We start from the raw sequence: 26,841 nt of genomic DNA on the forward strand, positions 1-26,841 counted from the left end.
CTGCCCCTTATTACTAACCAAACAAGAAAAGCTGGAAACAAAAAGTAAACTTAAACAAATGCCTTTGCCAAAATAAGATTTTATTTTGAAAGTCATCTGAAAGACACCAAGACTCAACAGATGTGGATTCCAAATTCATATTCTGTCCAACCCCCACCAATAGTCTCTGTCATGCCAAAAAGTTGCTTTGGTAATTTCCTATTTTTAGCTCCCTGCAGAAGAGATCTTTTCCCATAAGCCATCTTCATTTTTTTTGTAGAGCAGAGCTTTATTTCCAGGAAAGAGTGTGTTTGTTGGAGATGGGTATTTTTTTAAAAACACCAAGGTAGACCTAATATGTTCAACAAAGTGGGGGGGCTCCGCCAGAGGTGACGTGGAAAGGTTCTGGAAGACAAGATTTGAGGCATGAGAAAATATCCTCGCTCTGTTCCCTACTTTGATAAAAGATGTCAAATAAAATACACTTTTGTTTCTTAAACGTTAATTAGGATGTTCTTGGACCACTATATAAATATATATAAATTGTAAGATCACCTAAGAACGGAGGTGTACGGGGTTAATGAGAAACAAAGCAGTTGGTTGCTTAGTGCTTTATCCATGCCAGTGTCTATCCAGGGCATCCCTTATCCCCCAACTGATAGAGAAGTGAGTGGGGCCTGTCAGTGGCCTCCTAAAAATAACTACTACCCAATGAAAGAAAAGCAGCTTTTAGTCTAAACCCTTTTTTCCTTACAGACGAGGATGCTTGGGTCCAGAGAGTTAAGGTTTGCCCAACCTGTAAATTCTCACCTCTAATATTTGCTTATCATCTTGCTGTAACCAGAAATCCACATGTGGAAATGGCGTCCAGGAGTACGGCCCTATACGAAGTTGTTCTGTCTTTGCATCGTAAATACTAATCATCTGAAAAAGAACATTTCAAGGACAGAATTTAAGGAATGCCTTCAGCTTCTCAAACACTACCATGAAAGCAGACTCCAGCACAGTTTGGCAGTTAAGGCATTTATCTGAATGATAAGCTTTAAAATTTTGTCTCCTAATAACAAAAGCTGCTACTTACTATATCCAGCTGTCTGGTAACTGCACTTTGTGGGTAACATATATTATTTTGTTAGTCTTGGCAACAGTCCCACAGGAAAATGGCACTCTTCCCTTTCTGGTTGAAAACCCGAGGCTCAGACAGGTCACAGAGCCAGCCACAGCCACGCTCCCAGTAAGCAGCAGAGCTGGGCCTCAAACCCAGGTGTGTCTGAAGTCCACATTCCCTGTTGCTACATACAACACTACCTTGTTATTTATGCCCAAGCAGCTAAGTTACCTTGCAACTTTATACATGCCTGTTGCCCCATCAAAAGAAAGGGAAAACAGTTTGTAAAAATGCTAATTTGCCAAATGATCAATTCTCTGAATTCTCAAATTTGTCAATGGTCATTCTCAGCTTAACCAGCAATGTTCAGTTTTGGTTATTGAGACTGAAGTACATTCTGAATATTATGTAAATCAAGGCCATTATGCCACTTGAGGAATTATAAAAGGAACCCTAAAAATGTTATAGGGCTGGCAAAATGGGTCATTCTCAATCCAGACATTATGTTCCAGTGGCAGTGTCAGCATTACATTGAGTGAGCAGATCTTTTTTTTGGTGCTCTGAATGTAAGTTCTCTTTTTTCACACTCTACGCATTTTTAAAGGATTTTTTCCGCCTGTTCCTCAAATGGCATGCCAATCTTAGGTTTTTCGTTTTCTTTTAAAATTAAAATGTTATTTAATTGAAAAACATGCTGAGGCAACTAGACTTTAATAAGGTGATTTGATCAGTCTTTTGATCAGTTTGTTCCAGCAGGTCATTCTTCAGTGACTTGGTCCCAAGGAGCATATGATCCCAGGCAAAGAGGAAAGAAGCTTCTCTTTCCCCCTTCCTGGCTCTTTGTAGGTAGTTCTTAGACAGTAAAAGAGGTTCATTCTGTTTGGATTAGATACTGGGGTTCATATTACTTCCCTCTACATCTTCAAGGCGGAGAAGTGGGGTCTTGAACTTATAACCTAAAAGCATTCAGTGTGTGTGTTTTGGGGGGAGGGGCATGATTAACCCACAGCTTTACAGAAGCTGACATGAAGTTTTCATTTCTAAGGTCTGTAAGGCTTTGTGGTTTGCTGCCCCTTTTTTCCTTAACCCCTAACACAAAGGTAACTGCAGACTCACTGGTCCTCCTGTTAAAGCGCGTGCAGCACGCAGCTCCTCCTCCGGCCCGCGATCGTGGAAGGAGGCTCTGTAAATCTCTGCAGTTTTAATGTTGACGGCTGTGAGAGACAACAGGCTGACTGAGCTGGCGAAAGACAAACATGGAAACTTTGCACAGGCCTACAGTTCTCCCACTGTACATAACAGAATATGGACAAGTCTCTCTCAAAAAGAGAAGCGAATGGAAATGAAACAAAATTACTTTTAGCCACGCATCTCACTCACATGAGGCCTAAGCTGAACTAGGTTCAGTGAGACTGTCCCGGGCCGAGCGCCGGCGCCCCCTGGGCAAGGCCCTCCTGGCCGGCCCCGTGACCAAATATGTCTGCAAGTGGCTGGGTGTGATCAAGGCCAAGTCTGGTGTTTTTGTTTGTTTTCCAATTTTTCCTACCCATTTTAGACATATACAAAGTTATAATGAATAAAATAATGCACATCTGTACACCCACTACCCAGCTAAATATGTAAAATATTACAGATATGGTAGAAGCTCTCTGCAAGTAACAGCCAGTTTCACCCTATTATATCCTTAAGTCTTAGCAGCCGTCACTGGAGTGGAAGTTGCTGGATTTTCCCTCATCTGATGGTTAATACTTTTCTTTGTAGGATCTTTGTTCTCAACCAAAACCTCACTTGGTTTCCTACATGTAAGAACATTTTAGGCCCCCTCCGGCCCCTGAAGCCCCTGCTGGAGGAAAGCACACCTGGCAGCCTCAGGTGGGCACAGTGCCACCAAACATCCCCCTTACCGGTGGCTCTGTCCACGCTGTGTACCTGCTGCCTGGCTTTCTCCTCCCAGGCTTCGGATGTGAACCCTTCCTCCCTCTGTAGATAATGCTTAGAGAAGGTAAGCTGCTTGCCCAGGGTCCCCTGGCAAACAGGGACCTAAGCCTGTGACATACTGACATCAGGGGGCTCACTAGGTCACAGCATCGGCCTCTAATTGGAGCCTGCCTCGTCAGCGGGTGGCCAGCCTTCAACCCTCAAGTAAATATACTACTTACCAATGCCATAAATGATTGGAAAGTGGTTTTCATTTTCTTCCCGGTCGTTTAATTCTAATAAACAAAAACAATTTTTTTAAGATCCAATTTTTAAGAAATACTGAACAATTGCTTTCACTTTATAATAGAGGCCAAGAAGGAGCCCCCACTGCAAAAGGGGGAAAACAGACAATGAAAGGGGGGGGCCCTGCCTCCTTGACGAGGCCCAGAGCATTCAGGTTCATATGGAACAAACTGCCACTTGCAGAGTTAGCACCGCCCAACCGTCTACACGCCCCGCTGTCTGCCACTCAAGGCAGCAGCGCCTGCTGGGGGGGGCGGGTGGTCTCTTCCGCCCAGGAGTACAGAGGCTACTGAAAATCCCAAGGAAGGAAAGATGAGTTGCACTAAAGGGCGCCAGCATCTCAACTGAGGCTGAGCATGGTCTGGACGTTGGGAAGGAGGGGAAGGCCATTCCAGCAGATGGAAAAGCCAGAACAAATGTCAGCAAAGCACAGCAAACTGTGTCTTCTAGGAGTGAGGTACTGACGCTAGGTCCTGCTTCAGGTTGAGGGCAAAATGTCTCTGAAATTCATAGCTTTGCTTTGGGAAAGATGGCAAAACCTACCTGTCACACATAATGTCACTAAGTGAATGTCATCTTCTTGTCTGTCAAATTCACCTACAATCAGAATTTTAAAACTGGACATCAGAAAAACTCCTTTAATTAGCAGAATATATCCTAAGCAAGTCAAGAAGGGGACAGAAGGACGGAGGCCAGGTTGGCGTGACCTGACGCCACGGATCCCTTCGCTCTAAGTGACAGCGTGCTCCTAGCCTCCAGCCCAAAGGTGACTGACCAAGGCTTTCCATTCCTCTCCATTCTGAGAGGTTTGAGGGGATAAACTGACTCAAGATTTTTACTCTTCCTAGTAAGTTTTTTTTTCTGATTCTCAGTCAAAATTTGAGCACTGACAAACTACGGCGAATACAGGAGATTATAAGGGGTAATGGGTTTAGTGGTAGAAGTACCTGGGTTTGAATGCCCATGACCTCAGTACGCTGTGCTGAGGCCTGCGCACGGCCGGGCTCACGGCACGCAGACAGTTTTATATCCCAGTTTTGTACACAGGTATGTTTTTTCCCGTGGAATTCAAACTTCCTCCTAAGTCCTATTTTTTAACATCTACATAATTACTCTTCTACTGATGAATGTTAGGTTATTTCCTACTGTACATGTTCCACTGCTTGTCTGAGCACAGATCTGCACAGTTCAGATTACTGTGCTAGAACAGACCCCCAGAAGGAGAACGACTTGATCACAGGACATGAACCCCTCCCAGACCTCACTGCTTCCCCAACAGGTTGTACCAGTGCACGTCCAGTACTGTGTGACTGTGCCCTCACTGCCTCTCGGTTAATTAACACAAAACAATGCGTTTCTTAAAATGTTCTTGCTCACTGAGTAGGGAAAAATGGTATGATCAGTGTTTTCATTTTCTTCAGATTAAAATGGCCACTTCTGCCCTGGCTGGTGTAGCTCAGTGGATTGAGCGTGGGCCTTCAAACCAAACTACCGCAGTTCGATTCCCAGTCAGGGCACATGCCTGAGTTGCAGGCCAGTTCCCAACAGGGGACGCATGAGAAGCAACCATACACTGATATTTCTCTCCCTCTCTTTCCCTTCTCCTCTAAAGATAAATAAATAAAATCTTTAAAAATAAAATAAAATGGCCACTTCTGCCTGGAGGGAGGTTCTGTTTTTCCGTAATTCTTGTCCCCATCCAGTTAGCCCCTAAAAACTCAGCTCTCTGCTGCTCAGTCTTTATAGAAGATTCCTAGCTGAGCAGTTCATGTCACTCCAGGAAGGTGTGCCCCTCTTCAACTGTGTCCTCCCTGGACTTATTCAAGGAAAAATGGGTACAAATTTTACCAAATTGGTGGGGAAAAAAAAACAGTGCACTTACTAAGAAGCTGATGAGTTAGTTTTCGTGACAACTGCCTTTCATCACTGAAGCCGCCCACGAGGTGCACCTCCAGCCTGGCAAAGAGATGGGACGGGGGTCAGAGGCCAGCACGAAGCAGCAAGAGTGCAATGGTTCTGCTGTGAATGGCGGTTCTCGGCTTCCGTGAGCCCTCACGCTACAGCAGTGCTCCTGGGCCTTGTTCGTGCCGTGACACACACACACAGGAGACCGTGTGGCTCCCTGGGGTAAATGGTGAGGCTGCCCAGGCCAGGCAAGCTTCTGGAGACCCTGTCCAGGAACCCCAGTGGCTAAGTGGATTTATATCATCACAAATATGATGCCACCTTGATCCAGCAAGTGAGGAACTTTGCTCCAGAAGAGTATGACTCTATCGCACTTATTTACCCACCCAAAGCAGGACACCTCCCTAAAGCATCTTCAGTGTCCTCGCCTAAGGGGAACGGGGGTGGAGAAGTAGGGAGGGAGGACAGCTTACGCTGACTACGCCTGTCCTGTGCAGAGACTGAAGTGGCCCCTCCACAGAACTGTCCCCCTCATGCCCACCTCTCCTGGAGAGAGGAATGATCCTCTCCACCCCACAGAGAAGGAAACTGGGTTTCTGTCTAAAGCCCCGAAAAGTTGGCCGCATGAAACAGAACAGTGTTCTTGCAGTTAAGTACGTGTGGGAAATCTTGCCTACTGTAACCCCTCCCCAGGAGTCACAATGCGCGCTAGCAAAGAAAAGCCCTCAGAAGTCCAAGAGTTGACAAAATCAAACTAACTTTGTTTATCCCCATGTTTCCCATGATAATTTGTCTACTAGCCACCAGTCCACAACTTGGAACAACCTGGGGACTAGGGTTTTGGAAAGTGCGGCTCTATTTCACAGGGCCGTGAGGAATGGCTGGAATCCCGAAGGAAGCAAGCACGGGCTGAAGCATCGAGTGGCCCCATAACAGACACCTACAGGGAGAGGAGCCGTCATCGCCATGGCTTTGCTCAACATGGGGCTACAGGTTTGCCTTCCGCATCGTGGTTGCAGCAAACCTTCCCAAATGACCATGAGAGTTCCACGAACAGAACAGGGCTATCTCACAAGTGCGTTCCCAGAATCACGGAGCCGGGCCTGTGGCCAGGTCCCGCTGTGTAATCAGTGGGGCCCATTGCAAAATGAAAAGGCTGTTCAGCAACTGCACAGGTCGCGTGCCTGTAAAGCTGGCCCAGCCTGTGTCACAGGCAGAAACAGAATTAAATTTAAAAACTGATTTCTGTTGTACTAGTAAAACTCTGAGAGGCTTAAAAATATCCCTGGAATTCTAAGAACTCGTACATGAGAGAACTAGTTCATTCAATGGCTACCTTAGATTTCAAATAAAATGAAAGCAAAGCCCACAAAGTCTGCCTAATGAGAGAGAAAGGAGAGTGGGACAGGGGTGTGAGCACAAGGCAGACCCGTGTCATGGGCCTACCACTAACTAGCTGTGTGAGTCCAGCTCAGCTGAGTCACAGTGACCACAGCTGTGGAGGTGGTGACACTTCCTGTAACCAGGGAGGGTTGGATGCTGTGAGGCACGGCCAGGCCAGACGTCAGCTCTTGTAAGGAGTCCACGATGAAACCACTGAAGTACTGGCACCTAAAACTGTACCCCCAGCCTGTCAGCCATCCCGTCTTTCCTGCCGTGTTTTTCTCCATGGTCCTGCCCACCATTTAATATTCTACTCTGCTTACTGAATGGCTCCTTGCCTTACAATATGAACACAGTGGCGGCAGGTCTGGTCTACTCTGTCCACTGCTATGTCCTTGGCACCTGTCACAAGTTCTTGCTCACAGGAATCTTTCAATAAATAATTGCTGAAGGGATGAATGAATGAAGAGATACTAGATACTACATATGGGGAATAACAAAAGCAACATCTCAAAAGCAACATCTGACATACGAACATCTAAAAATACACTACTAAAAGTAAAACTACAGGTGCAAGTTCACACCTTTCATTTACACTCCAGCACTGCTTCCCTGCTCACCCATCGCCCATTCATTCACTCAACGACTACTGACAAGAGGCCATGCTGGGCCCAGCTCTGCTCCAGGGGAATAAGACAGATATGTGACAGTGACATTCTGTGCTTCTGTACAGCTTCCACAGCGATTTCCTCTACACACAGGTGCAAAGTTCCTGATACCACAAAACAGAGTAGTGTGAAGCTCACCTTCCACATTCAGTGTGGTTGGAAAAGGATTTTATGGAGTTCATGATCAAGGGGACCTCAGCCTTGGTGTCGGTTCCATCACAGTGTGTCAAGCAGGTGGCCCCATTACCTGAAGAGCAAAGAGTGAAAGGACTCATGTTATTCCCAGTGAGAACTCAGTAGGCAGGCCGGGTCTACTCCCGTCCATTCGGACCGCCTCATCTTTGAACGTCCTGTAAGGAAAAGCAGAAACTGTGCTGCCCAGACAACCCGTTCTGACCAGGGCCACAGGGAGACACCATGCAGACCAGAACGGTAAGCGGGGTCAGGTCTCAGAGAGGACACCAAGACACTCCAATCAAGAAATGAATGGTCCCAAATGTTGGGTCACTTTAAGTAATGATTTCCTTTCGTCTCTCTTGCCATACCTGTGTGCCTCAGGACCACAATGTGACAAGTGGTGGCATCATCAGAACCCAGAATGGAGATGGAGCCTGTTTAAAAAAGAAATAACATAAAATATCCAATAGCCTTTTGGGATAATGCCCAATTCACTGCTTCCTAACCTACCATCCTTTGGGGAGGTCACTGCAAGCTCTCTTTGCTGAACATACAGAAGGCCCTGGGGTCCCACTTGTTGAACAGACTGACCTCTGAGAAGTCTGGCTCTTTCCTGTTTAATTAAAAAAAAAATAAAATAGTGATGGAAATTAGTGACAATTGAGTAACTAGAGAGGTGGAGAGAGCCAAGTGTGCCCCAAGTGGGAAACACACACTTGTAGGGCTGAGGTGTGTGTGTTACTTGACAGAAAGGCTAAAACAAAAATAACTCTCATGGGGAACAATGCAAAAAAATAAGTTTGTTCTGTTTTAACCTATAAAACAAGGTATTAGTGCCTGTGGAATGAGATACAAAAATCCTTTTTCACAGTTTTTTAACTAAAGAATATGAGACTCTCCACAGTTTTACAACTGTAAAGAGATTCAGCTTATAGGTGAATCTCTAGTGGATCAGAGGCTCAGAAACCACATCCCTCCTTTACTTGCTTTACAGAGGTAGAGGGGTTAAGACCTTCCCTACCCCCTAATCTGCTATCCCATTCTGTAAATAATCCCAAATCTCTGTATGATTTAGGGCGGCAAAAAGCTGGGAGCACCAATAGGACAGGTAAGTAAATTGTGCAGAGCCAACTCACAACTACTAACTGCACCACCAGGGAAAAGGAAGACTATGGGAAACTAGTTTTGAAATGTACACTTAAAAGCAAGATACAAAAGTATAAAAAATGTAAAGCTATAAATATGTTCTTAACACTACCATGCTAAAATGCTGCTATACCTAGGAAAAAATACTAGAAGGAAGTTTACCGTTATGAGCTTGGTTACGTTAGAACAGGGCAAACAAGTAATTTAACTGCGGTCTTTAATCTTTAAATCTTTTATGATGTAGTTACATTATTATTAAAGTAAAAGACCAAAAAGGGGCAAATTTGCAAAAAGGATATATAAATATTAGATGTCAACATTTTGTTTAATCGAATATTTGTATAAATTCTTAGGCAGTAAACCTGGGAAAAAATTTAGATGGTTAATGAACCCTGGCTGGTGTAGCTCAGTGGATTGAGCATGGGCCTGTGAAGCAAAGGGTCGCTGGTTCGATTCCCAGTCAGGGCACATGCCTGGGTTGCAAGCCAGTTCCCAGCAGGGGACACACGAGAGGCAACCATACATTTTGTTGATATTTCTCTCCCTCTCTCTTTCCCTTCCTTTCTAAAGATAAATAAAATCTAAGAAATAAATAAAATTATATAAAAAACTTTTAAATGAAAACTGAATTACACATTTTTTTTCTCAAAAATCCAAGTTGCTACAAGTCTAAATATCATAACCTCCTTACCTGCAGTAAATAAACCAAAGGAACAAACTCTCACCCAGATGTGTAACACTGAGCATGCATGTGTTGTCTGGAGAACGGCTTTTAAAGCCTTGAACAGGCTTCTAGCCATCGCTCATGGTTGGTGTGCATTTACGTTAGTACAACGTATCAGAACAGCACAACAACCAACTCGATGAGTTATATAGTGTTTTAACGAACCTCCATTAATTGGAAGCAAAGCAGCGATTAGAATGAGACCAGCCCTTGATTTAAGAAAGGAATTGAGAGTTAAGGGAGCTGCAGTGAACTAGACTGGCCTGCGAGCTTTGCCTGCTGTGGAGTCCAAGAAAGAAATGTGGCTGATCGTTGACAGGAGAACACTTCTCATTTTCATACCACTTTTCACCTCACCTCAATTCAAAATAACGAAGGAGAATCCAGAATTTCCTTTGTATCATTCCTTTAATACATACCTTTGCTTTGTTCTTTTGGGAAGAGGGGCAGGGAGGGAGTAAAGGTGAGTTTTTACCACTCATTTTCACAGCTGGGCCACCACCCCAAAACAAAGCTACTCATGAGAAATGATTATCACTTTCATACCCAACACCAAAAACCAGACATTTTGGACATAGCTTCTGCTATTCCCTCCGCAAAAAGAAGAATGGATTGTTGGGACAGAATGTCACTAGGCAAAACTGGTAGGTTGCATCAGTCTTCCACTTGAAGAAATAAATAAAGTTTAGCCAAAGTTCTCTGTGGGAAAACCCACAGCCAGCCCTACCTTATAAACTCACATCCTTTCTGAAATAAGAACAGCCCCAGCTTTCTCAACTTTTGATATTTATTCTCTGGACACTAAAATTCACTGAAAACACAAATCTCTTTTCCATTGGTTTTTCTGTGCTACTCCTCACCCTCATTTCCCAATTCCTATTCAATGGCACTTTTCTCTTAACCCAAGGGCAGCAAACCCTTTTCTGGAAAAGGCCAGACGGTAAACATTAGGGGCTTTGCAGACCGTGCAAGGCAGCACGAAAGCAGCACTGCCCACACGTAAATGCCCAGCTCTGGCTGTGTCCCCCAAAACTTTATTTATGGGGGACAATCTGAATTTCATATAATTTCACAAGTCACGAAATACTACTCTTTAGATTTTTCTCCCACGATTTAAAAATGTAAAAACCATTCTGGGCTGCCAAGCTATCCACGAACAGGATTGGGCCTGTAGCCGTAGTTTGCTGCCCCCTGTGTTCGCCAGTCACCTGGCTGTACCTTCAAGGAGGATCACAGACCCTTCGCCCTTGCTATGTTCTGTCGGTTCTTCCTTCAAAAAACAGGAGAGCAGGCATAAAACTGTTTTGCGAACTGCAAAGCATGGTGCTAAGAAATTATTAACAGGTATAGCTCTCAAAACAGCCTTCTTTCCCACTTGTGCTACCTTATTTCATTCCTTCATGATCTCATCTAAATTCCTGCCACCGAATTTACGAGCAGACAGCAAGCAAGACAATGCGGGCCTTGGAGTGGCCTGCCTTTCACCGAGTGACCCCGTGCACACTCCTGACCCTGTGCTTCCATCTCCTCCTCTGGGAAATGGGATGGTGCTGGCCACTCCGTAGATTGTGTGAGGATTAACTGAGAGCATATTGGTTGGGGGCGACTGCCACCACTCCCCACCCATTTCCTTGACCCCCGAGGTCTCTGCTGTCCACGCTGTCCTCCTCGATGGCTGCCAGCATAACCGCTTCAAAACACAGATTCTGTTACATAACTTTTCCGCTCAAAAAAAAAAAACCCAAACTTTTTGAACCCAGCAAGTTCACTTGTAGGAATAATTACGGGGTTTATAAATATTTGGTTCTGTGAATGTTTGTAATAGTAAAAGATTATAAGTATTTTACACGGTTAAAAGTAAAAACAGCTTTAACCAGTGTGGCTTCGTTGGATATCATTTGCAAAGTGAAATCTCACCAGTATGAGTCCCTGTCAGGGAAAGAGCCTGGGTTTCGGGGTCTCCCCCAGTCGGGGTACAGAAGAGAGGCAACAGATCAGTTTCTCTCTCACACCAATGTTTCTCTCCCTCCCTCCCTCCCCCTCCCTCGGAAAATAAATAAATCTTTTTTAAAGAAAAGAGTAGGAACAAAGTTACTTTGCATTCACATGTGGAATTCTATGGAACCATTAAACAAGATGTTGCAAGACTGGTTACTGGGCATCCAGTTGCTGGTTAAGAGCAGACTTTCGTAGCATCGCCCAAAGGAACTTTCTGCAGTGATGGCCACAATCTGCATCTCTGCTGTCGCATACAGCAGCCGCGTGTGGCTGTTAATCACTTGGAATGTAGTTAGTTCAACTGAGGAACTCATTTTTAAAGTTTATAAATATTAATGAATTTAAATGTAAACAGCCACACGCGGCTGCTGGCGGCCACACTGAGCAGTGCAGCTAGAGAGACTGCCAGGGCTCCATGCCTCGCAGTCATCGCCTGTAAAATGGGAAGAGCAGCAGCACCTACTTCACAGACAGTGGTGCTCAGCGAGGTCCACTGCGTTACTGTCATTACTGTTGTTACTCTGTGCTAGGCTTAGTTAGGCACAGGCTTGTCACTGCCTACTTACAACATATTATTACATGAAGAAGACATCATAAAACCTATAGTATACTCTCATTTTTAAAAGTATATCATATACAAAGAAAAACCTATGAAAGGATATTGACCAAAATGTGAACAGTAGTTATGTCAAAGATTTTCTTCTTTCTGATATTTTTTTAAAATAAAGAGGACACACTACTTGTTATAGAAAAATAGTTAAGCCTTTCACTTCCACCCACTGCTTATCAGTTGAAAGAGCCATCCAAACTCCTCTAATCCAGGTAAGACCTACCCCTCTGGTTTATCTTCACCCCTCCCCTTCTTCCCCTCTCTGTGCCAAGGAAACTGGCTAGACCGTCTGCCCTCGCGACCCTTCCCCTCCTGTCCATCGGAGCAGTCTTAGCCTCCCCAGCTAGAAAGCTCTCCCCTCTCTTCCCCTTTTCAAATCTCTCATGCCTCCACCCTCCTTCCCTTAAACCGCTGCAAAAGAAAGGGACCTTCCCTCCGCCACCTTTCTGTAACGTGAATTGGTCCCCACTGCACACAGCCTTTCTAGGCCACATCTGCCTCAACAGGCCAAACCCCTTCAGGAGGGGCCAGCCGTCATGATATATGCCCACACCCCCCTCTCTCTACACTCGGGGCTGTCTTGGACACTGATCTTTTTCTAAATTTCTGTCGCAGAAATTTTCAAACAGACATAAAAGTAGAGTGTCACCTAGTTTTTTCGGCAGCTTGCCTTTTTTCCCCCTGGTGAGTCCTACTGCTGACTTCACTAGTTAATGGTGTGACAGTGACACAGTACAAGGACAGTGCTTACTTAGAACTATGCCTCGTGTCTGCTAGGTACTCAGAATGTGTTGGCAACTACTCCTGATGTTTTCTAGAAATGCAAAGTTGAGACTCACTGGGTTGTCCCCTTTTCAGGTAACACCTCGTAGCCCTTGGGATCACTTTGTTCACTCATTTCTGGAACAAATATCTACAGAGTGCAGATCCATTTCCAGGCTCATCTTCCATTGCCCTATGGTCTGAGGATACAGGGCAAAGACTCTATCTGCCTTCAGGAAGCTTACACGCTGAGGGACGGATCAAGGGAGAATAAATAAAACTAGCATGCAGGCAAAAATAATTACAATCTATGCAACTGTTAAAGGGGAATCTTCAGGAATACCTCCCCTAAGCCTATAGACCAGATCAAGTTTTGCATTTCATATCTCAAAGTGAAAAGGGGCATTATTGCTTTACGGCACTTAACATTTTATGGTATTTGAATGATTCTGTGATTAAATCCCCCCCCCCTCAATAGACTGTATATGCCCTGATTGTAGGGATAGAGGCAAACACAGGACAGTGCCGAACATAGGAGCTTTTAGGGACTCAATAAGTATCACTAAAGTCAATTAACTGACTCCCCCTTAACTGGAACTGGGGCAAGTGAAGGTTTGGTTCCCCCCCCCCCCCCCCCCCGCTTTTCTTTTTTAAGTAAAAAACCCCTCTCTAAACCGTTTCTGCATAAGCATGGACTGAGGGTTCTGAGATCTATTTGAGGACAAAAGCAGGAAAACAAACCCAAACCCTGCCGTCTAGGCGTGGTCCTCAACTCGGCCCAGCTGTGAAAAAGCAGGGCCCTTTCTTCTGGCTAAAAATAACCGGAGCCCTATGCCCCGGGGGAGGGAGGCAAAGAGTGTAGGGGACCTGCCAGGATACCCCTGCCCAACTGCTGTCCTAAATAATCTCCTGCTTCCTGAGAACCCCCAAAACGGTGCAGCGTTCACAGGGGGTGGGGATCCCCGCCAAGTGCTGGTGAGCAAGGGCGGCTGCCCAAACCAGATTTGCCCAAAAGGGGCCAAGTCAGGATTGCAGGTTGGGACTGCCCTGTTTGGGAACAGGGGGTCCCGGCTTGCCTTCAAGCCCCTCTGCTGTGCGACATTGCACGGGTCACCTAACCTCTCTGGGCCCCGCCCTCCCTCTAGAAAAAAGGAGCTTCGGCAGATGCCCTCTAAGGTCCAAAGAAGGTAAAAGCTCCACAGATGCTTCCAGCGAAGGCATAAAGTTGACTGCCAGCGGCCCGAGCTCCGGATATGCCGCCAGCACCTCAGCTGCGCCAAGTTTGAAGTCCGTTTCGGGGAGGAGCGGGTGGTTACCGTGGGGTGTGGAGGGCTCGGGCTGCCTCGAAGCCCCCCGCCCGGGCCCTGCTCACCTCCAGAAGCGGGTGGGCTCGGACGAGGTCTCCAGCAGACTGCGGCAGCCGCACTCGCCGCCCCTCAACCAGCAGCGGCATCGCGGAGGCAGCCACTCCGGCAGGCCCAGGGAGGCGATGGCCTCCCCAGCCGCCGGTTGCCCGCCGGCCCAGCCCCCGGGTCGCCCCGCCCCGCCCCGCCCCCGCCCCGCCGCTAGCGCCGACGGGAAGTGGAGTCCGAAGAAGAGACAGCGCAGCCCCTAGGTGAGGAAACCCAGGGCGGGGCCGCAAGGCCCCATGGGGAGTGTAGTCTAAACTCGAGGGAGGACGGCGGCCAGCCTCCTCCGCAAGGGGCGCTGGGAAATGTGGTCCTACAAGCGTGGAAATGAAGGTAGGGTAGTGGGGCTTAACTCGAGATCCTTTACTCAGAGCCATAGCTTAGTTCCCAAATCTGGTAACCTGGCTTCACTGCGGGGTGTGGGGGCTGAGTGCCTATTCACATCACAGCTCTACTGCATCTTGTTGTAACCTTGAGCAAGTCCGAGTTGGGAAAGTGTAATGCACCACAGGATTGTATTCAGTGATAAACGCACACCACACTCTTTTATTTACTTACTTTTAGAGGTGGGGGAAGGGAGAGGGAAACATCCTCTCCCAAGCCCTCAACTGGGGACCTGACCCTCAACCCAGGCATGTGCCCTGACTGGGAATCTAACCAGCGACCTTTTGATTTGCAGGCCCAATACCCTGAACCACACTAGCCAGGACCACATCAGATTTAAACTGGGAAAATAAGAGCCTGAACTTGGCTAGCTCCACATTTAGAAATCATCAATCACACCTGGCACTTGGCATCCAGTTGGCACTCATAGGCGGGAGTAAAGATCAGCAAGATAACGTAACAGTCCCTATTCAGCACCCTGGTAATAGTCTGGGGTTCTCTATTCTAAAACTTGGAAATATCACTCAAGTAGATCCAACTCTACATTAACAAAAAGTAATTTAAAAGGTGGTGAGGTGAAAGAGGAGCCATCTCATGGAGGAAAAAAAAACTATTCAAATGCAATTATCTATATTCCACCTTCTCATTTTTTTTTTTCGGAACACTCCCTAGGACAGGAGTTAAGAACCACCACAGCTGGCAGGGCCTGGCAGGGGGAGCACTCTGGCCCCGCCCCTTCAGTTCAGTTCTTAAGTTGGAATCAGCAAGTAACATGGGTGAAATGACAGTTATCTGTCTTAAAAAGAATTTTCTGTGGAGTGCTTCCTGTTTTAGGCTTTCTCACAAGGTAGCCAAGCAGCTATTAACTAACTTGACATACATTTCCACCAAATATTCACAGCTTACAGTAGCTACATGATTTCCACTTCGCAGCTCAACAAAATGAAGAGCTTTAAGTCACATACCTGGTTACAGAGAGAAGCCACTTATTAAGGAAGACCCGACCATAATGGACAAAGGGATGGACCCTGGTTCTCCTTCATCAACTGGTCTGCTTTTCAGTAAGAGAAAGAGAAAATCCCTTGTTTTCATATGAAGAAACTTCACAATTATTTTTCCCCCATGATGTTCCTTCAAAGCACATGAAGTTTTTGAGGAAGTATTCATCTTCCTTGAACCAGTTCAAGCCTCACTCAGCTCGTTGTGATCAAAGGGAGTCACTGACACTTCAGATGCACCTGCAAGTCATTCTCATCACCAAAATCCAATTTATTTTTGAGCATTCTAAATCACACTAAATCACAATGGCAACTTTTGCCTTTTAATAGTAAAATCTCAGTTGCAGTTTTCCATTGTTTTAATACAGTAGGTCAGTGAAGAAAGAAAAAAAATCAATCAAAAGAATATTTGTGTCTGAAACCTCCTCCTTTATTGGCCTAACAATAGTTCCAGATTAACCATGTCATTGTTTTATTGTCACAATGGGTTTTTTTTCTTAAGCTCCCTTGAAATTAAACAGACTTATTTATAAACATGTCCATCTACATTAAAATTACTTCCCAACCCACAAAGACCCCACTTACCATTCATTTCCATGGACACATTTCATGTACTCATTTTATCCGGTACAGAAAAATTCCACCTTGTCAGCAGTTAAGAAAGAGAACCTAAATGTCCTCAAATGACTTTCCACAAAGTCACCAAAAGAAAATCACCAATATTCAAAACTTTTTAAAGCAATAAAAATTCATATTTTCCAAGAACATATTTACAGACTGAAATTCAAACTCTACATTGCCTTCAATACATTTATACAAGAGCATACAAAGCCCCAGGAAAGTATTTCATTACAAAATATTTCTCATCAAGAAAATATTACTTGCCCTTAAATAAAATACAGGAAAAGGGGTAGAAAATAAATATGTTTAAAGATGTCCATTCTCACGAGTAACAAAATAGTATACAAATAAATGAAGCTAAAATATGCATGAACTTTAAAACGACTCTAGCAATGTGTGCACAAATTTGTTATAAAGTAAGGTTTCGACAACTCTCTGTGTTTAGTTATAAAAATACAAAAAGAACCTAGACAGAGGGTTTCACTGAGCTGAATCCATGATACAAATAGCCAGTGGACAAAGAATGCAGCTGTAACCTTGGCTTTTGATGCTAGCAAAACCATCCCACCAAATGACCTAAAATGTACCCCACCCTCTCAAAGAAATTTTCAAGATAAGAGCTGGTCTACTAATTCTGATAAAAAAAGTTTTTAAAAAAGTTAGTATTTCACTACAAACAAGTAGTTTCAGTTCTAACAGCATCCTTGGGAGTTTCAGGGTAAAATGCTCTGTGCTTGTATTTTATGAAAGTCCAACCCCACTTTCGGTCAATGGGAATTACTTCTACCCGAACTCCATTTTTCTTTTCAATCCACCTTTACACTCACCAGCATACGCCCTGTTTCCCTAAACCTCTCTTCCCTCCAGGCCCTTCATGGTCTCCAATGTCCCTGGAGAGCGCTAACTTTCAGCACCTGGGACCAGCTCTGCCCATCTCCCCACTTTCGTCCTGTCTCCTCTGCACCCCACTAAACCCCAGCACACAAATACAGTTACAGCACAGGGCACCCAAAACAATGTACTTAAAATAAACTCATTCTAAAAACCTTAATAGTGTCCTAGCGGATTTCCACCCATCAGCAAAGTCCTATACTTGTGGCTGCGACCAAAACCTATGTTAAAGAACCAATCTGTTAAAACAGGATGTTGCTGATAATAGAAATTTCACAATAATTACATCAAGAAGCTGTAACAGATAAATAATGTATACCTTAAATTAAGCCTTCAACATTTGTCATCAGTTCTATTGTAAAATATTGCACATGATATTCAGTCTTTTCCTTTTGTCTGTATGGGAACAAAAAGAAATAAACACATGTCTATTCAGACACCAGAGTAAGTGTAACATGAAGGTAAGCTGCCTGAGACAGGCCCTTGCTCTTGTCTGATGTGAAGCTCCAAGAGTGTGCACCCTGGTACTGAAGGGCAGGATGGGGAGGGATGTTTGTCTCAATCACAAATCCTTGCCACCAGAGGCAAATGGTCTGGCAAGTCCAACACTGGCGGGGAGCCCACACTACTTGAAGGACTTCGGAAATGCGTGTCAAAGGAGTTTGGTGTGATCCCAACTTCGCCTTTCAAAAAGTCATCATCTTCATCTTCTACCACCTCCTGTCAGAAGAACAGAGATTATCAATAAGGTTACAAAGTCATTTGAAAAGCTTCCAAGAATTCCTTTCCTTAGGAATATGCTACTTCTGGGAAAGTAAATATTTAAATTTCAAAAGCCTCCTCTGATGCCTACTAAATTGCTCATCACATGTTGTCACTATTTGTTTCAAGTCTGATTTTTTTTTAGCTCTGGCCGGTGTGGCTCAGTAGATTGTGCCAGCCTGCGAACCAAAGGGTCATCTGTTTGATTCCCAGTCTAGGCACATGCCTGGGTTGCAGGCCAGGTCCCCAGTAGTGGGGGGTGCAGGCAGGCAAGAGGCAAGCACACACTGATGTTTCTCTCCCTCTTTTTCTCCCTCCCTTCCCCTGTGTCTAAAAATAAACAAATAAAATCTTTTTTAAAATATTTTTTTAATTTATTTTTAGAGAGAGGGGAAGGGAAGGAGAAAGTGGAAGAGAAACATCAATGTGTGATTGCCTCTATGTGTCCCCTACTGGGGACCTGGCCTGCAACCCAGGCATGTGTCCTGACCGGGAATCGAACCAGTGACCCTTTGCTTCACAGGCCCATGCTCAATCCACTGAGCTACACCAGCCAGGGCTAATCTTTTTAAAAATAAATAAAAACAAAGTCTGATTTTTAAAAAAAGATTCAGTGAGGGAAGGCAACATATGTCATTCTTGCTCACTATTATAATCCTTGTATTGACATCTAATACAATGTGAATAAGTGAATGAATGGCAGCAGCCTCAAACACAAAATATAAAGAAAAATAATAAAGGGATCTTTCCAATGATTACTTATGACAAAGGAGACAGGCACATAAAGCTGACTTTTAATGTGGAGAGAAATGCGACACAAAGCAATGAACGGTGACACGACTTATTCCTGACTCTGATTCTCTCCTTTGGCAGTGACTGCCTCGCCTCCACCCGACAGACACTGGAGGTCACGCTGCAGACCTGCGTCTTCACCACCTTCTCAGGGAGCTACAAAATCAGTGCTAACCTCTATAAAATTACAGTGTCACTTACAGTGCCAACACAGTCAATCTGCCATTTACCTGGTGGCAATGATCCAGTAGTAAAGACCTAAATTTGTCCAGCTGATTTTTAATTAACCTTCACTTTCCAAAGGTAATGTATGAAGTGTCTGGTTTAAATAATTCATAAAAAAACATCAAAGACTCTTTTCTTAAGAACATACCCTGAATTTGGAATTTTGTAAAGACAGAATAAAGAAAATGTCCTATTTTTTTAAAGATTTCATTTATTTATTTCTAGAGAGACGGGAAGAGAGGAAAAGAAACATCAGTGTGCAAGAGATATATCCATTGGTTAACTCTCGCACGCCCCCAGCTAGGGACCTTGCTTGCAACCCAGGCACGTGCCCTGACTGGGAATCGAACCAGCACCCTTTTGGCTCACAGGCCAGAACTCAATCCACTGATCCACACCAGCCAGGGCTAAAATGTTCTATTTTTAAGTGTAACATTGCTATTTCCTATTTGACTATGATCTATAACCACACAGAGATTCCCAAAAAATGCACTGAATCACAAATTTACCTTTTTAATGGGTTTCTTAAACTCCTGAAGCTCTTCTGCACTCATGTCTTCCCATATCTGATAAACAGAATCAATAAACTTCTTTGACCTGTCAACAAAGATCATATTTCGAAATCAAGTTAAATACTACAATGAAGGTCAGAACATACTTAGCTCAGCTTTCACGAGACCTATTACTCAAAGTGAAAACTATGGCGTAAAAAATAAGTGCCAAAAAGTACTGTACAAGGGGGGACCAAAAAAACTCCAGAATTACCTACGTGAACGTTACAGGAACCCATCGTATCCATGTACCGGCTGGTGTTGTGAGAGGCCGCATTCTGCTTCAGTGAAAAAGTTTTTGAAGGCTCTTTCAATTCATTTGCCCGTTGCATAATGGGCAAATTGCTAGCACATCTGCCCACACCACATGCTGAGTGTCAAGCAGTTTTTGACCAAAAATGGCATGATCCCCATGCCCCGCCCCATTCACCCGATCTCACCCCAAGTTCCTTTTTTTGTTTGTTTCCCTGATGAAAAAATTCCTTCAAGGGAAACATTTTGATGATGTGGAAGAGATGAAACAAAAAAGGGCAGAAACGCTAAAAGGCATCAAAATCGACGAGTTCAAAAACTGTTCTGAGCAATGGAAAAAGTCTCAATAGGTGTATTGTATCAAATGCATCAAGTGCATCAATTGCGCTTGAGGGTGACTGAAGTTTAAACATATAAGGATAAACACACAATTTTTTATAAATAAATTCCTGGGTTTTTTGGGTCCCTCCTCATACATAAGTATGTAACTAATGTGGCTCCTTCTTTTTTTAAGAGTTTATCCACTCATATGGATGGTGTATGATATCTATTTCTCATCTTTTCATTTTCAAGTGTAATTATTTCTTAACTTTGTATAGCTTGACAATGAGTTACTATGTGTCCAAATGAAAACAAAAATTGTATTATGGAACTTTCTTTCTTACAGTCCCATAGCAATTTACTAAAAATATGTTTGGAAAAAAGACCAATCTGGTTTCTGTCAATTAAGACTTGGGGGAACCAGTTAATCCCAAATTGTTGTGTCGCTAGTTTGAAACTAACAAAAATTCTGCTTCCTTATACAAATGCAAACTAAATACTGGCTTGGCAGTTTTTCAGACTTATCCCTCAAAATAAACCTCCTGGCTTTTGTTTACCCTGTGCAACAGTATGAGATGTGGTGTCTACAAGAAAAGACAGCATCCTCCCTGTCAGAGCACCACATAGGTTTAAACCGACAGATTTACAGAAAAACGAAAAACCCTTGGCATCACCCTGGGTTCCTAACGGGCTAAGGTCTGCGAACCCTAGAGCGCCTATGACGCTTCACAGCCTCTCATAGGCACTCTCTGCTTTGGGCCTGTGAAAGATATCCAAGGTGGCCATGACTTTACCTTGTGACAAAAAAACTCTATATTCGAATCTTGGGAAAAGCAAATACACAGTGCATTTAAATTCAACGGCAGCTGACTAAGAGTACCCACCTCTTAAGCACACAAGGATCGAAGGGAAAGAAGGTGTCCAGTGGGTTTGTGCAGGTTTGCACTGAGTCTCCTCCAGCTGTATTTCTAATAATTGGTAGCATCTGGCGATTATTCCTCTCAATAATAGTGTAGCAGAAGACTAGCTGGTATTTACTGTGGAGCAACAGAACCAACAGAGGCATGAGCATGCTGGCATTACTCACCACAAACATGCCTGTACATGAGTGACAACTACACTGACCACACGTATTGCCAAACATAACGAGAGCAAGAAAAACAAACATGAAGCAGAAAGTAGTGCTTTTAGGGTATAGTTATCTGGCTATACACTATGAGATTGCCAAGGAGAAAAAAATGTGGCCATCACTTTAAGAAAATGAGAGCAGGCTAAGATTGTTAATAAGCACAACTGATTTAAGAATTACATGTGTTCAAGGTAAAACTATCCTAGTTTACAAAAATAATATGTCTTCACTCATTTATTTTTACTGTTTATAATAGAATTAGGGGATTGGTGAAAACAGGATTCATGGTTTCCTAAGAGGAGACCGTGGTTGATGACGGAGAGACTTGACTATTGAAAAATTAGGACAGTACTGAGAGAGGGACGTGGGATGACTGAGTCACAGTCTCAGAAAATGGTAAAGAAAGTAACAGACACAGCGAGTAAGAAGTTACATATACTGACGAGCTCAAGATAAAAAACAAAGGACTACTGCCAGTTCTTCTGGTGGTTACCTCCACACGCCTTGGCCACCTGAATCTTTAACCAACAGCTAAAGATACCAACAGAGAGGCTCCCTGAGACAAGGATTTAGCTCATTTCTGCTCCTCTCTACCTCCTACCCTCCCTTCCACAGTAGTCATTCAGGTGTATTTCCTCAGGTCACTATTGAAATTTTAAGTAACTTAATGTTTATTTCCGTTCCAGTAGCCAACAGATCATATTTCACCCCATACTCCTAGTGGCAGGAGGGTCAACCGGCAAAACCCCACTGGAGCACAGTTTGCAAGATCTGGCCAAGTTCACAATGTGCATCCCCCACATGCAGCAGCTGTACTCGAGTGTACAGAAAGCATGCACCTTTGCCCCAAGACACACACACATAAATCCATGTCCCAAGGCTGCTGTTCCCAATGCTGAAAAACTAAGAACTTAAATCCCAACAAGGAATCAATTTAAAAAATTAATAGAAAAAAATAAAAATTAACAGAACATTAAATAACAGTTAAAATCAAAGTACAGATGTATGAACTGATAATGAATCTCAAAACCACTAAGAGCAGCAGCTACAGAATTATAAACCCAATACGAAATGTCATACCTCACTCTTAACCTCTTGCTAACTCCAACCCCAAATCTACAGCCTCTCTACCAGTCTGTTCATCAGCTGCAGCCCCTGCTCCCACCCCAAGAATATCCTCGGGGGGCAGCTGCCTCTACTTGCCCGCCTGTCCTTAGACTGCCTATCCTCCCACGATGTGCTGCAACATGTCACCACTAAACACTGCTCCTTGTTGGTCCCTTTATTCCTTTCAATTCTTTACCACTTTTCAGATCTCAGGAAAAAGAAAACCATGAAGTAGATGCCCCACAAAAAAAAACAAGACTGCAGAATGAGAGCAGCAAGCTCTCTAAAAGGGACTGAGGGATGAATTATTTTTATCTTAGACTCTTATCTGTTGAAAATTTTAAGCTATGGCCCTGTCCTAAATTTGCTGATTAAACACCCAAGGTCTCCAATTCACTGTCTACATGAAGCAAAATAATTCAGTAAATGCTCTGGAGCCAGAGTGCCTGCATTCCAACCTCAGCTCTGCCTCAGTCCAGGTATGATCTCACAGAAGTCATTTAATCTCTCTGTACCTCCATCTACCTATTTATAAACACGGGTAATAATTTAGTCACAGGATTGTGTGAAGTTTCAGTGAGTTCTACACAAAGTACACAGACTTGTGCCAGGCACACAGTAAAACTATACATTAGCTGTAGTTAAAAGGCCTGAGAGAATACAGTCCCTCACTAAACCAATCTCCTATTGTTGCAGATTTATTTCACATCCAGTCTGGTTTTATAATAGGAGTCCCTCTAATAAACATTTTTGGTTTATATCTCTCAGATTACTACTTGCCTTACTTATTTGAAAGTGTCTAGGTTTCTGTTGAATTATCCTCTGTGGATAAAAATTACCGATTTCCAATGCCACCAAAATATAAAAAAAGAGCTGCACCTCAGTGTTTCCTTCAAGTGTTGGGTTACTGGCTTTTAAAATGTATGTTATTAACTAACTTTACTAAATAGCGTCACAGAAATATAATGGAATTTTATAATACCAACAGTAATATAAATTTGCTTTTAAATAACTTCCACCAACAAAGCACAAATAACTTACCTTGTAATTGCAGCAAAAAAGTTAACTACCGAGGGTAGGCAAATCTTCAGAGGATTTAGTTGACTCATCACTATCCGTTCAAAATTTAGACTTTGAAGGTACCTCAAACCTTTGGGAAAAAAACAAAAACAAAAGACTTTTCTAAAAAGTAGAAAGGTAAGTCCTGAAGAAGCACAGATTTTTTTTCATGGATTAAAAAAATTTTTTAAGTTACTTGTAGGTAAAAGGCACAAACGTGTACTTGAACAATTATTAAAATAAAATAAAACAAAGTCAGTTATAGAACTGCTTTTGAATAAGGGCCATGTAGACAGTCATGCAACGTGGAGCCCAGAAGAATGTCACAAGGCTACATTCATTCATGACTAAGACAACTTTTGTAAAGAAAATTTGATTCTTTTAAAGAACCACAAACTAAACAACGATTCCTAACAGACTATAAGCTTTTATGACGATCTGAAATTCATATGTATGTTAGCACAGCATATGCTAAGTTCAAAGACCATGTGACTTGGTCCTGGCTAGGTGGCTCAGTTGGTTAGAGCATTGTCCCAGTATGCCAAGGCTGCAGGTTCGATCCCTGGTCAGGGCACATACAAGAATCAGGCAATGAATGCATAAATGAGTGGAATAACAAACCAGTTTCTCTCTCCTCTCTAAAAATCAGTAAGTATAAAGCCCATGTGATTTAATTTCAGCTAACAATCATGAAATCATTGAAAAGTTCTGGCAACAAAATGGTCTCCAATCCCTGGAGGTAATGACTGTACAGTGTAGAAATTCTCCTTCCCAAATACCATATACTACACACACACACACACACACACACACACACACACACACACACACACACACACACACGCCAATCTGACAAGCAACCAGTGACAGGAAAAAAAAACACAAAACAACACTTGTATGTCTTAAAGTAACAGTAAAGTAAATGTGTGTATTATTTTGGGGGTTTTCCTCTTTATTTACTGGGGTGAGAGTGGTTAACAAGTCGTACAGGTTTCAGGTGCACGACCCTGTAAACACATCATCTGCGCACTGCACTGTGTGTTCGCCACCCCAAGTCACGTCCCGGTCCATCTCCACTAATCCCCCCTTTACTCTCCTCCACCTCCCCGCTCCCCCCAAGAATTACCACACTGTTGTCCTTGTCCATGAGTTTTTCTCTGTTTTTCTTATTTGCTCTATCCCTCTACCCCCAAGTTGAGCGTGTTTTTAAATGTACCTTGGTTTGATGGTATTCCACATTTTTTTAAACAAAAAAACTATGGATGTAGAAGGAAAAATTACAAATTTCACTGTCCTAGAATTAATAAATACAACGAATTTTTAACTCTCCTATCTTTTCAGAAGTGTACAGGATGTCAGTAAATATATATTGATATAATTCGGCCCATACAAGTTTCAGTTTAGAGCTGTGGTTCTCAACTCGAGGCAATTGTGCCCCCAAAAGGATGGACATCGTCAGCGTCCAGGGACAGTTTTGGCTGTCACGAAGAGGGTGAGGGGAGGTGCTAGAGGGTGACAGAGGCTGCTAACCACCTTGCAAGGCAAAGGCATCAGCCACAACAAACAATTATCCAGTCCAATGTCAGTAATGCAGAGGTGAAGAAACTCTGGTTTAGAGGAAACCAGAGCCTATTAAACCATTTGCATTATTCATGAGAATAAACAAAATTTAAATTAATGTAACTGACACCCCTACTGTGGACTGTCTTCAACTAAAATATACTACATCTATAAACAGGCTTCATCTGATAGATTTTAATTATAAACCCTTAGAAACCAGCAAAACTGAAAAACAGTGTTTACTAAAGTCTTTAGCTAAAGATACATAATCATTATGGCCACAGCTTTACAACCACCCTCACCTGGTTTCAATGTCTAATCCTGCCAGTAAATTACTTCCCTCTCTTCCTCTCTGAGGTGGAAATGACACCTGCCCCTCACTGCCCTTGTTCCTTACACGGACAAGGAGGGGTCCGCGGGAAGCTCTTGAGCAGGGCGAAGGCACAGGACAAGTGCTCCGCCTCCCCCTTAAAGAAGAGCATCTTCATATCTTACAGTTACTCCAGATGCCACACCCTCTACAGCAGAGGTTCTCAACCTCAAATCCATCAACCAGTATGAGGAGGCCTCAGGGGTTCTGAAAGCTGCCTGAAATTATTTATAAAAGTTTGGGTGCATGTGCAGTTTTCTGACTCCAATGTTTTTACCACATTCTCAAAAACAAATCTCCATTCCAAAGGGTGACTAGCATACAAGGAAACCCAGTTCGCATCCATCAATCCCACATCACTGACCTTCCTTCAGGTTTCCACTTAAAAGCTGCTTGTGTCTAAAAACAAAAGTGTAGAACACAGCTTGACAGGCTGAGTAGAATGGTCCGTGAAGAGCAACATCACAAAATGCCTTTGTTCCTGAATCCTGGTTATTAAGGTACATGTGCAGCCAATTAACCAAAAGATCTAGGCATGATTTTACAGTACTAGAGAAAAGAAAAAATTAAGTCAACTCCATTGGCTTCATTAAAAAAAAACAAAACTATAGTGACTTAAAAACCACAACTGCCTCTCATTACAAACTAAGAAAAGTCAGTCCATAGGATTCTTCATATATTACCCGTGGGCATAAGGGAGAAACAAAGAAAGAAAGAAGTAAGATGGGTGGGTGGGTGGTTAAGACAGCCTTCCAATCACCAGGTAGAGCACAAACCTCTTAAGAAAAAGAGGCAGTAATGCCTGGGGTCCCAAGGGATGGAGAACAGTTTCTCCTTATCAACTCAGAAAGGCTTCTCCAATGGACCCCCAGACTTCTTGGAGGGATCTGGCCAAAGACTGAAGTGTCTACCAATAACTTATAAGGAAAAAAGAGTCTGGCTGATGTCACTATTCCCTGTGGGACTCTGATGAAGTCCTGTGTCAGTAATTTAGAACAGAATGGCCAGATGGCTTTTAGTTGTTGAAGGAGGGTCTTTATCAGCATCCTGGCCCAAAGTTATTTCCACAGATCACTGGAAATAGGCCCAGAGCTAGCCTCCTACATAGATTTTTCTATTACCTTTAAAAGGATTTTTTCTTCAGCTTTGACAGATACAATTCAGAACACAAATGAAAAACTTGACAAACCTATAAAAAGAATCAAAACAGCATACAACACGGCACACTATCCATAGAGAAAAGTGGATCTTCTTGTTCAAGTGCAACCATACTGAACAGATGACAAAAGCTTTGCATATGAAATTTTATATCTAACAAAGGACACATTTTATTGGGAAATTGCTTCTTAAAAATATAAACATTTTGCAGAGAGTAGGGAAAGACTTTTTCACTTTAAAGACAGACCAAAAACATAAGACAGATATTTCTCTGGTTTAAGACAATGCTATAATCTTTTAAAGCATGATGAAAAAAAAAAAAACCACTTGGAAAATTAGGTTACTTACATAAGAGGAATATATTTAGCTCTTGCCAAAAGGCTTCCAATGTAATTTCCAGCAGCTTGCCTGATGATGGCAGGGTTATTTGGATCCTGCAATTTTTTCCAGAGATGTTCCAAAAATGCTTCTGCAAATCCCTGTAACAAATGAAGGTGTTAATCTCATCTTTTTTTCGCAAATATATTTCATTTTTTAAAGGAGGTGGGGGAGAAAGAAAGGAAGAGAAA

General features: G+C 43.3%; 2 protein-coding genes across 5 annotated transcripts in view; both read right to left on the reverse strand.

Annotated features, from left to right (window-relative positions):
- Positions 1–59: 59 nt before the first annotated feature.
- On the reverse strand, positions 60–14,222 carry NTAN1 (N-terminal asparagine amidase). 4 transcript variants are annotated; one of them, XM_037141218.2, is made up of 10 exons: positions 14,056–14,222; positions 7,954–8,056; positions 7,812–7,877; positions 7,405–7,513; positions 5,193–5,266; positions 3,854–3,907; positions 3,247–3,300; positions 2,204–2,301; positions 790–903; positions 60–384 (listed from the first exon to the last, which is right to left on the reverse strand). In XM_037141218.2, exons 1-10 carry the CDS (start codon positions 14,134–14,136, stop codon positions 205–207), a joined length of 933 nt encoding a protein of 310 aa, XP_036997113.2. In that variant the 5' UTR covers positions 14,137–14,222; the 3' UTR covers positions 60–204. The 4 variants fall into 4 exon arrangements, with proteins under 4 accessions (XP_036997113.2, XP_036997115.2, XP_036997116.2 ...); XM_037141220.2 differs by lacking the exon at positions 3,854–3,907; XM_037141221.2 differs by lacking the exon at positions 7,954–8,056 and having other exon boundaries at positions 14,056–14,144.
- A 1,660-nt stretch (positions 14,223–15,882) lies between these two features.
- Positions 15,883–26,841, reverse strand: part of RRN3 (RRN3 homolog, RNA polymerase I transcription factor) — a 44,543-nt gene continuing 33,584 nt past the window's right edge. Inside the window, exons 13-18 of the mRNA XM_037141223.2 lie at positions 26,621–26,751; positions 25,479–25,663; positions 23,167–23,275; positions 20,774–20,926; positions 19,275–19,362; positions 15,883–17,706 (exon numbers count right to left, since the gene is read on the reverse strand). Of these exons, the coding sequence (XP_036997118.2) occupies positions 17,545–17,706; positions 19,275–19,362; positions 20,774–20,926; positions 23,167–23,275; positions 25,479–25,663; positions 26,621–26,751 (828 nt within the window). The 3' untranslated portion in view covers positions 15,883–17,544. The remainder of the gene's footprint in view (positions 17,707–19,274; positions 19,363–20,773; positions 20,927–23,166; positions 23,276–25,478; positions 25,664–26,620; positions 26,752–26,841) is intronic.

This window comes from Artibeus jamaicensis, unplaced genomic scaffold (assembly GCF_021234435.1).
Source record: "Artibeus jamaicensis isolate MK-2021 breed Jamaican fruit bat unplaced genomic scaffold, CSHL_Jam_final contig_729, whole genome shotgun sequence".
NCBI lineage: Eukaryota > Metazoa > Chordata > Mammalia > Chiroptera > Phyllostomidae > Artibeus > Artibeus jamaicensis.

Bases quoted from the DNA above. Each gene is read 5' to 3' on its own strand.
- NTAN1 (XM_037141218.2), bottom strand. From the start codon at position 14,136: ATGCCGCTGCTGGTTGAGGGGCGGCGAGTGCGGCTGCCGCAGTCTGCT. The intron at 7,878-7,953 runs GTAGGTTAGGAA...TTTTTTAAACAG, and splicing joins AGTGACCTCCCCAAAGGATG to GCTCCATCTCCATTCTGGGT. The intron at 3,908-5,192 runs GTAAGTGCACTG...TTCTGATTGTAG, and splicing joins ACTAACTCATCAGCTTCTTA to GTGAATTTGACAGACAAGAA.